The 14,846-nt window shown below is 54.7% G+C and overlaps 5 protein-coding genes across 5 annotated transcripts; 4 read left to right on the forward strand and 1 right to left on the reverse strand.

Annotated features, from left to right (window-relative positions):
- Positions 1–446: 446 nt before the first annotated feature.
- A1O7_00679 (uncharacterized protein) lies at positions 447–6,259 on the forward strand (the record flags this gene model as incomplete). The annotated part of the gene is made up of 3 exons (XM_007754720.1): positions 447–466; positions 522–539; positions 616–6,259. 3 exons carry the CDS (start codon positions 447–449, stop codon positions 6,257–6,259), a joined length of 5,682 nt encoding a protein of 1,893 aa, XP_007752910.1.
- Positions 6,260–8,290: 2,031 nt separating this feature from the next.
- On the forward strand, positions 8,291–9,163 carry A1O7_00680 (uncharacterized protein; the record flags this gene model as incomplete). Its single annotated transcript, XM_007754721.1, has 1 exon — positions 8,291–9,163. The coding sequence occupies one exon, from the start codon at positions 8,291–8,293 to the stop codon at positions 9,161–9,163; it is 873 nt and encodes a 290-aa protein (XP_007752911.1).
- Positions 9,164–10,585: 1,422 nt separating this feature from the next.
- On the forward strand, positions 10,586–10,939 carry A1O7_00681 (uncharacterized protein; the record flags this gene model as incomplete). Its single annotated transcript, XM_007754722.1, has 1 exon — positions 10,586–10,939. The coding sequence occupies one exon, from the start codon at positions 10,586–10,588 to the stop codon at positions 10,937–10,939; it is 354 nt and encodes a 117-aa protein (XP_007752912.1).
- Positions 10,940–11,634: 695 nt separating this feature from the next.
- A1O7_00682 (uncharacterized protein) lies at positions 11,635–12,711 on the forward strand (the record flags this gene model as incomplete). Its single annotated transcript, XM_007754723.1, has 1 exon — positions 11,635–12,711. The coding sequence occupies one exon, from the start codon at positions 11,635–11,637 to the stop codon at positions 12,709–12,711; it is 1,077 nt and encodes a 358-aa protein (XP_007752913.1).
- A 113-nt stretch (positions 12,712–12,824) lies between these two features.
- A1O7_00683 (uncharacterized protein) lies at positions 12,825–14,752 on the reverse strand (the record flags this gene model as incomplete). Its single annotated transcript, XM_007754724.1, has 2 exons — positions 12,825–14,163; positions 14,259–14,752. The coding sequence occupies 2 exons, from the start codon at positions 14,750–14,752 to the stop codon at positions 12,825–12,827; spliced, it is 1,833 nt and encodes a 610-aa protein (XP_007752914.1).
- Between the last annotated feature and the right edge of the window lie 94 nt (positions 14,753–14,846).

Below are 14,846 nucleotides of genomic sequence, written 5' to 3' on the forward strand. Positions count from 1 at the left end.
TAAGTGGTAAAGGTGGACACTCGGAAGGAGCAATCAGAGGCCAGGGGCTGATGCAGGCTGCGCAGCAAGCGAGGATTTAAATGCCATTCCAGACCCTCTTAAGCCCACGCTGCGCCCCCGATTCCAACTCTCTGATCTGCCAGTCCCCATCTTGGACGAAGTGCAAGGCTCTGCTCGCACACCTTTGTCACAGACACTTCATTTTCTGGTACAGAGAAATTCACCGCACCACAAGCGTCACAGCTGAACCACTACAAGAGTGGCGGACCCTTATTTTTATTCACTATTAACCCTCATCTTCCATTCACGCCCTTTGAATCTTCACGAAAGGCTCATGACATCAAAAGACCACCGCAGAACGTGCGATTGATGGCTTCTAGGTCGCGAGCCGGCAGGAGTGTGGTTGAAAAGACGAAAGTTGGTAACGAATTCCTCAAGTAATAATAATGGCCACTGGGACTTCAAGGTTTGAAACCCTCGACCCGATCACCTGCCAAGCTGGGCTAACTGCTTCTGAACAGACTCGATCGACTGGTCACGTGAGTGCCATTAAACCTCTCTTGCCGCTGGATTTCCAGCATACCTCCATGCTTTTCAAACTAACCTGAGTTACAGCTTGCTGGACAAGGGCAGCACACAGCTCATCCGGAACACTGCTGCACAGCAGCTCGCAGATGTCCAGAAACAGAATCCTGACAATCTCTTCGCACTACTCGGCAGAGTCCTTCCATACTTGCAGTCGAAATCATGGGATACCCGCACTGCAGCAGCAAAGGCCATAGGCGCTATCATCGAGAACTCCGAGAAGTTCGATCCTAATGCGGACGATGTGGACACAAAGCTCGAGCAGCCGGCAAAGGTCGAGGACGGACCTCCGGAAACGGAGGATCTCCTTCAGCTCAGCAGCTTGGACATCAAGCTGATCCTTACTCATGGCAAAAAGCTCCTGGGTAGTGCTGGCAAAGAGTATGAATACTCCATGGCCGGATTGACACCGGCTCAACGCCTAGCCCACCAGAAGCAAAGTCTGGCCGCACGACTCGGTCTTGGTGGGGAGTACATTGAGGATGATCTAGTCAACGAGCACGACTTTGCCGCCAGTTCGCAACAGAAGCTTGTCGCCACACCCGGACTACCGCGTGTGGATACCAAGACGTCAATCAAACGAAATGATAGCCTAGCTTCTCCATCACCATACAGTGCACTATCCCCTTCAGAAGGCAACGGCCAGACTCTGGCTGATGAAGCCGGACTGAGTAAACGACAACTAAACCAACTCAAGCGTAAGAACAAATCAGCCGCCAAAACTGGTGCTAGCAAGATGCGGGTGGTCGATCTATCAGGACGTCGTCCGTCTGAACCTGGCCAGACTCCTGTCCCACCGACTCCTTACCCCGTCAAGCTCAATGGCCACGAGGACGCGAACGGAGATGCGAAGCCCGATTATTTCTCTATAAAGCGGGAGGACTCTGACGACAACACTGCACTCGTCAAGGAGTTCAAAGGTGAGGAAGTCCCAGAGAAGCCGCTCATCCAGCCCGACGATGAGCATGCCCATGACTGGCCTTTTGACGTCATGTGCGATTTCCTGTCAAACGACCTGTTCGATCCAACCTGGGAAGTTCGGCATGGGGCTGCTATGGGTCTACGAGAAGTCCTTCGTGTGCATGGACGTGGTGCCGGTCGACGCTATGGCAGATCTAGGGTGGAGAATGATCTTGCAAACTGGCGATGGCTAGACGACATGGCTTGCAGGCTGCTCTCCGTCTTGATGCTAGACCGTTTCGGAGACTACGTTTCCGACACCGTGGTGGCCCCAATCCGCGAATCAATCGGCCAGAGCCTTGGGGCTTTACTGAGCCAATTACCTGACGATATAGCTGTGTCCGTCTACAACTATCTTCAAGAGATGGTTAACCAGCGGAATACTGGTCTAAAGCAACCAATCTGGGAAGTATGTCATGGAGGGATGATTGGCTTACGCTACTTTGTTGCTGTTCGAAAGGATCTCCTCCTGCGGCACAACAGCTTGCTTGATGGTGTCGTTGAAGCCGTCATACAGGGACTCGCCCATCCTGACGATGATGTCAAATCAGTCAGCGCAGCGACGTTGGTGCCAATTGCTCAAGAACTCACCACTATGCGCCGCAACGCTTTGGGCCGGCTCATCAGTGTGGTGTGGGATTGTCTGCTGGATATGCAGGACGATCTAAGTGCCAGTACCGGTGCAGTCATGGACCTACTTGCGACTCTTTGCTCCCATAAAGAGATCATTGAAGCAATGCGAATTAATGCCGCCGAAAATCCAGACCAGACTTTTGAGCGGCTTGTTCCGCGCCTCTACCCATTCTTGAGACATACGATCACCAGTGTCCGAATGGCGGTCCTCAAGGCGCTGGTGACATTCTTAAATCTCTCGGATGTAAGCAATTCTGCGTGGTTGGGTGGACTCGTGGTACGCTTAATATTCCAGAACATGCTAGTCGAACGGAACGAAGGTGTTCTGCGGAAGTCCTTCGAAGTCTGGCAAGCTCTGATTGCGTCTATGGAACGTCAAGGATTCTCAACATTGGATCCTAGCTTGGAGCCGCACATCTCTCCTATGATTCTCGCGGCCATCCAACCTATTGGCCAGATTCGAAGCCCTATACCTATGGACACGTCGCTTCTGATCAGGCCAAATGGCGCACCCATGGCTCCTATCACAACCAAGCATAGGCAAAGTCCAGACTCTGAGTCGCAAGCCAAGAAACGGCGGAAAGTCGAAAAGCCAGAGCCCAAGGAGCGTCTATCTCATAACACCGACGGCCATATCCTACACGGCGAGGTAGACCTGGTTGGGTTAGAGATCATGCTACGGACAAGGATTGTCTGTGCACGGGGCCTGGGTTTGCTACTAAGCAAACAAGGAGCATTTGCCATCAACATGTATTGGAGCCATCTTATTCCGGTAATCAGCTCTACACACTCGAGTTCGAGGTTATTCGCTGGCATGATTCTTGAAGAACTCGCATATCACCAACCCACAAAACCCACAAGCACACCGGAATTTGTCTCCCAACTACAACAAGCTCTCGATGACGACGGCAATAGCTGGTATGCGGATATTGTGTCCTCACTGCAGGCTGCTCGAGGTCAGTGCCAGTCCTTAGTCAGCGCATTTCAGAATCAAGCACATGTCGCCCGGGAGAGACTACCAGCAATAGCTGTTGTCTGCCAAGGTGAGAGCGGTGCCGGTCCCAAAGCCTTCTCATTAGCAGATGCGGGGAGGATTGTAACAGCAGAGTTCGACCGCCTCTTGAAGAGTCTGACACCAGCCCAACGTGTATCTGGGACTCAATATCTGAATGATGCTCGTGCCAACGCAAAGAGCGCTGTGGACGAGGCTAAAAAGGTGAAAGAAGCTCGCGACATCGCCATCAAAGCTACAGTTGCATCTGTGCTTGTCCGGCTGGGTGAGGTACCGAAGAAACCCGGTCAGGTGATCAAATGCATCATGGACAGCATCAAATCAGAGGCTTTCGAGGAACTGCAAGCTCGATCGGCATCGGCTGTCGCAGGCCTGATTGACTTCTACACGAAGAGTCCCAAGCGCGGCCCAGTAGACAAATTAGTGTCGAATTTGGTCAAGTTCACCTGCATCGATACCTCGGAGACTCCGGAGTTCGGGCCCCACGCAACCTTCGAGGACATTGTATTGTCGTTGAGGAAAGAAGAAGATAGGAAGGATCACCCGGATGCAGCTCGCTTTGAACAGGAGGCGAAAGAAGCCCGAATCATGCGGCGAGGGGCTAAACGGGCTCTCGACGAGATGGCGCAAGCATATGGTGCCGAGCTCTTCGACAAGCTGCCGGTTCTGCGTTGTCTTGTCGAAAACCCCATTCGCGAACTGATCGAGCCATCCGACCCAGCTTCTTTGCAAGTCGGGGAGGAACAGGGTCAGTCATTGGTCGATGCGCTCTCAGCTTTACGTACCCTTGCGCCCGCTCTTCACCCCTCGCTTCACGCCTGGGTCCTGTCGCTGAGTTCCCTCACGGGCAAAGCAATGAGGAGCCGTCTGTCCGTGATCAGGTACAGTGCTGCCAAATGCTTTGCCACGATATGCAGCGTCATACCTACTGAAGGCATGACGAAAATGGTGCAGGACGTCCTACCTAATATCGGCAATCCACTTGATTTGAGAGATCGACAAGGTATCACGGAATGCGTGTATCATCTCATTCAAGCGATGGGCGACAGGATCTTGCCGTACGTCATCTTCTTAATCGTCCCTGTTCTTGGCCGAATGAGCGACGCCAATAACGATATTCGCCTGCTTGCCACAACATCATTTGCTACGCTGGTCAAGCTGGTGCCTCTAGAAGCTGGCATACCTGACCCGCCAGGGATGCCGGAAGCGCTGCTCCAAGGACGTGAAAGGGAACGGAAATTTATGGCGCAAATGCTCGATCCGAAAAAGGTTGAGCCTTTCCAAATTCCCGTGGCCATCAAAGCAGAACTACGGTCGTATCAGCAAGAAGGAGTGAACTGGCTGGCCTTCCTCAACAGATACAACCTCCACGGGGTCCTTTGCGACGACATGGGGCTGGGAAAGACCCTTCAAACCCTCTGCATCGTTGCCAGCGATCACCACATGCGCGCCGAAGAGTACGCCAAAACGCAAGCTTCAGAGATGAAGCGTTTACCATCACTCATTGTGTGCCCTCCAACACTATCTGGTCATTGGCAGCAGGAGATCAAGCAGTATGCACCCTTTCTGAGCTGCGTGGCTTATGTTGGACCGCCTTCGGAGCGAAACAGCCGCCGCTCTCAACTGGACAAGGCAGATGTTGTGATCACATCCTACGATGTGTGCCGGAACGACACTGACGTCCTCAGCGCCGTAACCTGGAACTACTGCGTTCTCGACGAAGGCCATTTAATCAAGAACCCGAGAGCCAAAATCACCCAAGCAGTCAAAAAGATTGTGAGCAACCACAGACTTATTCTTTCCGGTACCCCAATCCAAAACAACGTCCTCGAGCTCTGGTCTCTGTTCGACTTTCTTATGCCTGGCTTTCTCGGTACGGAGAAGGTCTTCCAAGACCGATTTGCGAAGCCGATTGCTGCGAGCAGGAACGCGAAGTCTTCATCCAAGGAACAAGAGGCTGGAGCCCTGGCTGTCGAGGCACTTCACAAGCAAGTGCTTCCGTTCTTGCTCCGGCGCTTAAAAGAGGAGGTCTTGAACGACCTACCGCCTAAGATCCTTCAGAACTATTACTGTGATCTCAGCGATCTGCAGAAGCGGCTATTTGAGGACTTTTTCAGGAAGGAAAAGAAGACGGTGGAGAACAGTGTCGGCTCGGGTGATAGAGAGGCCAAGCAACACATTTTCCAGGCTCTTCAATACATGCGGAAGCTCTGCAACTCGCCTGCACTCGTCGTCAAGGAAGGAAACAAACAGTATGATGCCATCCAGAAGCAGCTTGCAGCGTCGAAGTCTAATCTGCGAGATGTCGCACACGCGCCAAAGCTGGGCGCTCTGCGAGATTTGCTGGTCGACTGTGGCATTGGCGTTTCGAATGAGGCGAATGATATGTCGGCGTCGAACTACGTGTCGCAGCACCGCGCGCTGATTTTCTGTCAAATGAAAGAGATGCTCGACATGGTGCAGACTGAGGTCCTGGGCAAACTTCTCCCTTCTGTCCAGTTTCTGCGACTTGACGGAAGTGTAGAAGCCGCCAAGCGCCAGAACGTTGTCAACCAGTTCAACAACGATCCCAGCTATGACTGCCTACTCCTAACCACCAGCGTTGGCGGTCTCGGCTTGAACCTCACCGGGGCCGATACGGTCATCTTCGTCGAACACGATTGGAATCCGCAGAAAGATATTCAAGCAATGGACCGAGCTCATCGAATAGGCCAGAAGAAGGTCGTCAACGTGTACCGTCTCATTACTCGCGGCACCTTGGAAGAGAAGATTCTCAGCCTTCAGCGATTCAAGATCGACGTGGCATCCACGGTAGTCAACCAGCAGAATGCGGGCTTGGGCAGTATGGAGACTGACCAAATCCTCGACCTTTTCAACTTAGGAGAGTCTTCCGAGACTAGCGGTGAAGCCGGCGCTGCAAGGGACGAGGACATGGTCGATCTCGAGACAGGTGAAGTCAAGAAGAAAGGAGAAAAGGGATGGCTGGACGATGTCGGTGACCTGTGGGATGAGCGGCAGTACGAAGAGGAGTTCAATCTAGACTCGTTCGTGCAGAACCTGCAACAATAGAGCCGGGCACGACTGGGTGCAGATTTTGACGTGTTGTGGTTGACTTGGAGATGGGGCAGTTCCCGGTCCACAAACTATCTCGCGAGAAGCCCGGCATGGGGACGACGTCCTCGATATTTTAGAAGGCCGTGTCTCCCAGCAGTTGAGAGCTGGAGGCCACCGGGAGGCAGGAGCTATAACTTTAGGGGGAGACCATGCGCTGCAGCGCAGAAAGTAACTCTGTGCAGGAAGTACTCGGATGCTGGCGCAAATCACTCAGCCGAGGAAAGCTCTTTTCTTAGAGGAAGGAAGGAAGGAACGACGTGCTGCCATGAATCTATTTCCTGTACGCACGCAGCACAGCTCCTTCAACAAGACGTGGCAGGCTGGACCTGCTGCCAAATATGGACCCGGCCACCTGGGGTGGGATGATCACTTGGACGAACCAAAAATGCCGACTCGGCGCTTACTCGAGCGGAACAGAGCCTCGTTGGTCGGGCCAGGATACCATGTGCAGTACGCAATACAGTATTCCGTGGGGGCAGCAAAAAGCTTCAGACGTGCTTATGACCTCCTTCAAAGTGACGGGAACAGCGGTCCAGCAGACGCGAACCTCAGGCCAGAGCCACATAACCAAGAAAAGGCCGTGTCGCAGCTTCGCCTCTCGTGTGGACTTTGCGGAGGTTCCTTCCCACTGTGTAGAGGGTCGGCTGCGATCTCGCTTATCGGGCAAACCTTTCCGAGAGCTCTACTCCATATCGACGGGTCAGAATCAAGATAAATACCAAAGAAGAGTGCTGGTGTCCGCGCTGCGCGTAGACAGTAATAATGACGACTATGTAGGGAAATCGCGGAAATTACCCTGGGGTGGGGGTTCTGGCTCAAAAACAATGTCCGTTGATGTGCTGCGTCTGCATACTGTGCACTGTGTACTCCGTACTCCGTCCTCGGAAAGCTGCACCAGAGGGTCTCGTGCCTGCGATGAGCTCAAGGAGATCTCTCTGGTTGTACGAGGCACGCAGGCGCCTTGGCCCTGGCACACCATTCCTGGAAAATTCGACCAAGCCGAAAGGGACGGTTTCTGGCCGAACGATCAGAGTGCTGCAGAGTAATTGACCGGTGTGCTCGTACGAGGTACATGCGGTCAGCTCGGTTCCCCAGGCAAGCCTCGGCATTGGTAGAGGCGGCAGACACGTGCCCGGAGATTTGGGCTGGCCAATGGCTATACATAACCCGGACGCCGACCTTACTACCCACGGCTAGCGTTGGCGATGAGCAACGGCTTACGCACTGTGGACTCGAAAATAGAACATTCGCCCTTTGGTCGCTTCTAGCATAGCGGCTCATCGCCTCCGCAAATTGGGCTCATCACCCGCTTCGCCGCTGACCATGACTTTTGCTGGCCATTGCCGTCTTCCTCTTTTACACACACTACTCCATACTTGCCGTGACCTCGGTACTTGTGGCATCCCAGATACGTGAGCACTAAGCCGCATGCGGCTGTATCAAAGGCCGAAATAGGTGCAAGACCAGTACCGAGAATAGTGCGCAGCGGTGGGATGGGACGGCTCTCCCTCTCCCTCGACCACTGCCGACCGTTGGCTGTCCTTGTTACGGCACCATGTACTTGCCCGTCCTTTGATTGCAGAATCCTGACAGCTGTGTACACAGCAGTGATCTCGGCCTCGGCCACCGTGCGCAGCAGCTGTGGCTCTCTCTCCACAGTAAGCACCTGCAGTCACCAGGCACTCCTCCTGGAGGAACACTGGATCCTTCCAAGCGAGCTGTGTATACACAGTAACTCACACACTCGCTCACGCAACATACATATATGCCTCTCTGCCTCCCGTTCTCACAGTCCTCTCTCTCATTCGCATCACAATCCAACAAGCAATCCAATCAATCTTTCCTTAGCCTCAGCTAATATTTCCTTGTGTTCTTTCCTTACTGTCATCGCACGCTCTTTAGCACAAGCCAACTACAGCCAACTACTCCGTACAGTCACCAATAACGCTAAACCTAATTTAACGATAAACGCTCCTTATAATCACAATGCATTCTACCTCGCTTCTCGTTGCTGCCTTCGCCGCCGTCGCCGCCGCGACTCCCATGGGATCCGGACCCGGCTCTTACACCGCCAGCCAAGCCTGGACGACCAGCTACCAGACCGCTCCGTCGGCCTCACACGCCCCATCCTCCTACCCCAGCGGCGGCTCCCCCTCAGCCGTGTCGACCGGCCTGCTCGGCAACCCGGATGCGACGCCTAACCCCAAGCCCACGGCCGGCACCATCGCCAAGCTCCTGACCGAAGACACCCGGGTCGACCGCTTCACCGAGATCCAGGCTGAAGTCGCGGCCGGCAACTTCAACCTCAAGTTCGACTTCAACCCCAACGCCAACCCGCCCAACCCAGCGGCGCTCCCGCTCGGCGGCCAGGTCGACCTCGCCAACCGCAAGAACTTCCCACTCCTGACGGGTCTGGGCATCTCCGCGGCAGGCATCTTCTTCGAGCCCTGCGGCTTGAACACGCCGCACATCCACCCGGACGCGACCGAGTTCTTCACCGTCGTCACCGACAACAACATCTCTACCGGGTTCGTGCTCGAGAACGGCTTCACCACCGAGCAGCGCACCAACCTGACGCTCTTCCAGGGCACTGCCTTCCCCATGGGCAGCATCCACTGGCAGCAGAACCTGGACTGCAAGCCTGCGGTCGCCATCGCCGGCCTCAACTCCGAGGACCCCGGCGCCAGCTCCATCGCCCAGAACTTCCTCATCAACACCAGCGCCGATATCGTCGACGCTGCCCTCGGCTTCCCCAAGCAGATCGACCAGAACAACTTTGCCGACTTCCGCGCCAACATCCCTGTCTCGCTGGCCCGCGGTGTCGAGGAGTGCCTGATCCGCTGCGGCCTCAAGTACTAAGCGTCAAGCTTGCATCCTTGGTGAGTCTCCGTCCGTGATGCAGAGAAGGCGACGGTGACGGCACTTTTCGATATGAGACATGAGACATCTGTGCATCCGGAAAAAGGTTCGGGTCAGTCTACTGGGTATTACTGGCGTTTTGGGGTTTTCGTAAACATAAGCCAGGGACGGTCTTTCCGAGCGGCTTCCTTTTAGGCAGCGAGGATGGACAAACCACGGCGACTAGATAGCATCATAAAACTCTTGTCGGAATCGTACTCTCCTTTGATTCCTACCAAGCCACACTGCTCGAATGTCCACACCGAGCATGATAGCATTGACCAGAGTTTGAGTTGGATCGCAGTCGCGGTACCCTTGAGCGCTGAGCCTCGACACGGCACTTGACGCTTCGTCCCAGGCTGAGTATTAGCGCGCTGGGGGCGAAAAGGTCGGCCGACCCAATGCTGTTCGACGGTCAAGGTCTCCCTTTCCCTTTCCTGTTATCTCGCCTGGACTGCCGGACGAGGAGGAAGCGAGATATCCCTCCATTGCACGCGAGGAATCTAGCGACATCAACAGTTTTACCAGGAGACGGTGCATACTTCGGGGCAGGGGCATCTATCATTGACTCAAGCAGGTTGCTCGTGTTCATTGCTGGAGGTTAGGAAAGTCGGCATGGGAAGCAGGAGACTGCTTGCAGGTAAAGTTGAAGCTCGAGATAAGTACGGATTACGGAGTACATGTTTCCACAAGCCGTTCGCCAAGTCGCAGGTGGCGCTTATACCTAACCTGCAAGGCCGCATACGGAAGGTGTGCCTGCACTTGAACCGGAAGGAGTATTCGAGAAGCCTAGCACGTGCCTAGTTACTGTAGATGCGAGGGGCACCCAGGGAGCGCCTGTAGGCTGAAGCTCGGCTACACAAATCCGGCGCGATACCCCGCTGGGCGAGGTGCCCTCCTTCCGCTAACAAGTGACACGACGATACTCGGTACTCCGTAGCTATCTGAGAGATAACAGTTCGATTCTCGGCTGAGCTTGAAATTCAAATTAAGAGACCAAGGCGGGGTTCGCGGGCGACCATCTCGAGAAGTATCGCTATCCGACGCTGAGCATATACAGAGGTGTATCATACGTCTGAGCGTCGAGAGCGGTTTGAATCAGCACGCCCTCGAGCAACGCAGATAGCAGGCACAGACATCATGCCGGTTCCAGGTACGCACCAGCCTGCACTTCGAAATGCGTCTGAGCTGACCTGCGCCTAGTAGGAATCACGGTGCCTAAAATCCTCCCCGTGACGGGCACATTTCTACCAGGTGGGGTTTCTCTCTCTCGAGGCCAGTAAGCCAATACAGCAGTCTAGCTGACAGGCTCTGGAAGCATTCGCTGCATACTATGTTCTGCTCAGCTTTCGTGTCAGCCTTTCACGGGTGGCGACCGACACCATGATCGGCACCGACACGTCGAAGAAAGCATCTTCAGATTCAAAGCCCACGAGCAGCCAATCGGACGACCGTGCCCTGCTGGTGAATGCGCGATGCCATGGGAATTTCGTCGAGAATGTCCCGCTCTCCCTGCTGGTTGCATCAATCGTCGAGATGAATGGTGGAGACAGAAAGGTCTTGACGGGATCGCTGGCTGCCCTGCTTTTCTTTCGAATCGTCCACGTCGAGTTCGGCTTGAAAGCGGAGCGTTCGATGGGTTCGGGAAGGCCGGTGGGACACTTTGGCACCTTGACGTGGGTCCTTGGTATGAGCACGTATGCGGCGTGGTTGGTGAGGAGTTACTGGGGCTTCTAGAGTGGTAGACGAAGGGGTTTTCGCACATCGATATCCTGAGTATTAGTGATTGGCGACGAGTCGGGCAGAAGGAAAGTCGCAGGGTTAAAACCAAGGAAGGTGCAACGCGTTGAAAGGATATGATTTTCACTTGACCTCGGTTTCCTCTCTCTTCCCGGCATCAGTGAGCCACAGGAACATTCATTTGAGCTGCATCACTTTCGTTTCATGGCCTATCCGCAATACACCGGGGCTCCCGGTCGGACTCTATCCAATTCCGAGATATCAGCATCGTCGTGTCAGCCTATCTTCAGCGCAATTGCCACTCCGCCGCCGCTTCCACTGCCGGCGTCTAGACAACAACCTAAGGCCGAGCTGGCCCGAGAGGCGTCGCACACGTTCCTTTGTACGGTTTGCTGGGCGGAACAGAACTCGCAGCCGCATACCTTTGGGCTCGAGGGTCGTATAGTCTGCGAGGATTGTTGGGACTGGATATATAATGTCAGTATCTGCTGGCGATGCGGAGAGGTCGTCTTCCGCAAGACAGATGCCGTAAACTTCGGCTGGTGCTAGTGGCATTGGAGCTGCTTCTCATGTCTCATCTGCGCGGTATGGATATCTCGATACGGACACGTGAACAGAGGCTGACAACATAAAAGTCTCCCTTGCAGCCACCACCCTACTTCACAAGCGATGGCGAGCCACACAAACAGAGCATGCTTGTTGAGGAACCGCCAGTGTGTCCTCGTTGCGCCGACGAGGCAGCATCAGTGGCAAAGCTTGAGCAACATGTCAGGAGACCCAGCAAGAATTCAGGAGGCGCAAGAAACCCGAAAACATTATTAGACGGAACTTCCGAGAGGGTCTCACTGGCAGACCCTTTGAACCCAGACGCCAACAAGATTGGGAGGTCAAGAAATGGGCAGAGAATGCCTCCTGTATGGATGGCCTTGCTGCCTTCCAACCGAGCTTCGATACCGACTCCGGCCGAAGGCCCAGGACCTCCAACCAAGATGGTCCCTTCAGCCAGGGATTGCACAGCACCTTCGACGCCCTTCGTGACGCCGCCGCATTCACCCAAAACCCGACACAGAGACTCTTTCTTAAGAACTCCACCATTAGTATCTATCAAGGACATGGCGACCCGCACGCCACAGGCCTCGCCAGATTCAATCATGACGCACCAAATGCACACGATAGAGGAGACCTCTGTAGGCTCATCAGACCAAGAAGGGCTTGATATCACAGCGTCGAAACAATCGAGCATCTCTCAGTCTCCAAACTCGTTGACTCGGGCGTCCAGTGGCTCTAAAGCATCCCAACCAGGCGCTATCAACCGGATACGGAGGAGCTTCTCGATTTCCAGAGGGATCAACAATCTGAGAAGGTCCTCCACCACCAAATCAGTCGCAGATCCTACAGGCTCCCGGGGTTTGCCAGAGTCGCGCACATCAACACCTGCAATTGACGTGGCGCCTGAGAAGTCTGCCTTTCTCAAGGAACTCTCAGATTTCTTCCTTCCACGTGCGAAGAAGGGAAAGATGATACTGCCGAGCCGAGTCGGTGGCGGCCACAGCAGCACAAAGATCCATGAATGTCCACCAAGCACGCCCGGTACAAGTGGATTGGAGACATCTTGTGGGAGGTGTGGAGTGGACACGTCAGATTGGTGGGTAAGAAGGGAGTCTATTGTTCACAGCCAAGATGACCATAGAGGGCATGGCGACCGAACTTGTGAATCCTGTAAAGCCGCCGAAACAATGCCTGGGACAATGCCAGGTGGTTGGGACTAGTTGCCGTTGAGGAGTGCGTCGACCCGTATCCTTCCGGCTTTGATAAGACATCAAATGCCACGGCTGTCTTGTCACCTTCCCTTGTTACGCTGCGAACGAGAAACGGCCATGGGTTATATCATAAGCCGATCCTTGCGGCTCAGCCACCAATCCTTGGATTCTGGTAAATATGCCGGGGCCTCCTCGAAGCGCCTGATTTCGCTGCGAATCCGCCGTAGCCCAATCCACGTCTGCCGGTGTTGGTAATTGCGCATTTTATGCCCTGTTGTCAGAATCGTCGTGTCTCCATGCTTTCTGACTTCCCAGGACATGGTGTCCACGTTGACGAACGACGGGGTTGCGGCGATGGAGAGGAGTTGCAGCGAGGGGCATTCGTTACGTAAATGCTCGAAGATCCTCACTGCTTGGTAGTCAGCCACCGGGAGGCGATGGCACAGGCTTCGGCGGTCGTGAGGAGAGCCTCTGGCCACGAAGGGCGGAAACAGGCGGAGAAATTTGAGGCGGCGAAATTTGGAGATTGCGTTGAGAAACGCATATTGGCCGACGTCGACATCCACGCCCGGAACCGCGACCGACTGCCACAAGTTCTCGATATAGCCGACGTCGAGTTCCAAGTGCTCAAGCTCCGGGCATAACTGGGCAGCGAGCAGAATGTCTCTGTGGCATCGTTGGCTCTCCACGCTGTGCACTGAAAACAAGTTGTCCTCGCGATGCAGACGAAGGGAACGGAGGCCTCCTCCTACCAGCTGGGAGACGGCGATGTGATTGCATATTCCGTCGATTGCCAGCTCTTCCAGACGCGGAATCTTGTCATAGTCTATTGTCAAGAGGTGGGAATCGGGAGGGTCATCGAATATCCTGCCGGGAGGCGCTTCGTATGGACAAGCCGGATGATACCCGCGCTGCCGGTACGCACGTAGGTGTAAAGCCCGAAGATTGAAGAGTTGGTGGAGAATCGAATGTAAAAAGTCACCCATGGGCACGCTGTATTGCCAGTCAATGGAAAGTCTTTGGAGCTCTGTCCATGGGATTAGCGACATTTCCAGGTCGGAAAGCGAATGGCGCGGAGTCCCGCTTGCACGCTCGACGACGAGTCCCAACTCGGTGCATGAAAGTGGCTTCCTGAAATGGGGTTTCGCAGAGACGTCTTCGGCATCCTCTTCTCGAGCAGTCCCGGCACCCAACAGCCAGGCCATGTGTAGCTTCAAGGCTGCGGCCTCTGAGATCAGGTCGAAGGTCGCCTGAGTAGGCCCGGGATATCTGAAAGGGGGCGCACCAAACGCTCCCAGCCCAAGACAATGGCGATCAGCAGCTGAACAAACCTCAGTGGTGGCTTGCATCAGATCGGGCCAGGGCCATGATGTGCACAGACGGTCAAGGATGACTTCATACTGTTTGCCCTCAGGCAGCATCTTCAGGATTCGTTCAGCGCATTCAGGAGAACAGTCTAATCTAAATCACGATTAGCACCCATTCCTGGCCGACACAGGGCCCGGAGTCATGGCCGGCGATCAGTCCGTGCGCCACTCGGTTTTATGGATGCATACCTAATGCGACGGAGTCGATGCATCAGCGCCAGACTGTCGCGTAACAGCTGGAAGTCGCGGGATTGGTACTCGCGGCGGATGTCTTCCGCAGCCACAGAGCGATGCAGCAGGAGATCATACTGAATCGCCGGTGGTTGCGTACTTCGAAGACGGCGCATCATCACATCTTCCTGGTGTTCCACAGGTGCCAGCACGTGCAAGGTGTGGGCATACTCTACCAGGCCTGGTCTGGTAGCGAGGCGACGGAGCAGTCCATGCTCGCCATGACGCAGTTGATCACGGATAACGTGCGAGACGGTGCCGAAGAGGTATGGCAGCGTCGACTTTCTGAAATGCTTGGAGACCAGGGAAAAGGCAAAGAGTGAGTCAGGCTGGCGGTAGCTGCCCTCGTACAGAATCCCTGCGATCCCGTCGAGGACTTCGGATGGAAGTTGAGGATGAGGCACGTGCTCGCTCGTTGACAGTGGCAGTTTCATTGTTTTGAGGGCCAGCATGGTCGCGCCGTATGGGTCCTTCCTTCACAAGACCCCTGGTAAGCTGGACTGGACGAGCTACAACCTCCTATTTTGATGGAGAGGGGGACAAGTA

This window comes from Cladophialophora yegresii, assembly GCF_000585515.1.
Source record: "Cladophialophora yegresii CBS 114405 chromosome Unknown aczIN-supercont1.1, whole genome shotgun sequence".
In the NCBI taxonomy this organism is placed as follows: Eukaryota; Fungi; Ascomycota; class Eurotiomycetes; order Chaetothyriales; family Herpotrichiellaceae; genus Cladophialophora; species Cladophialophora yegresii.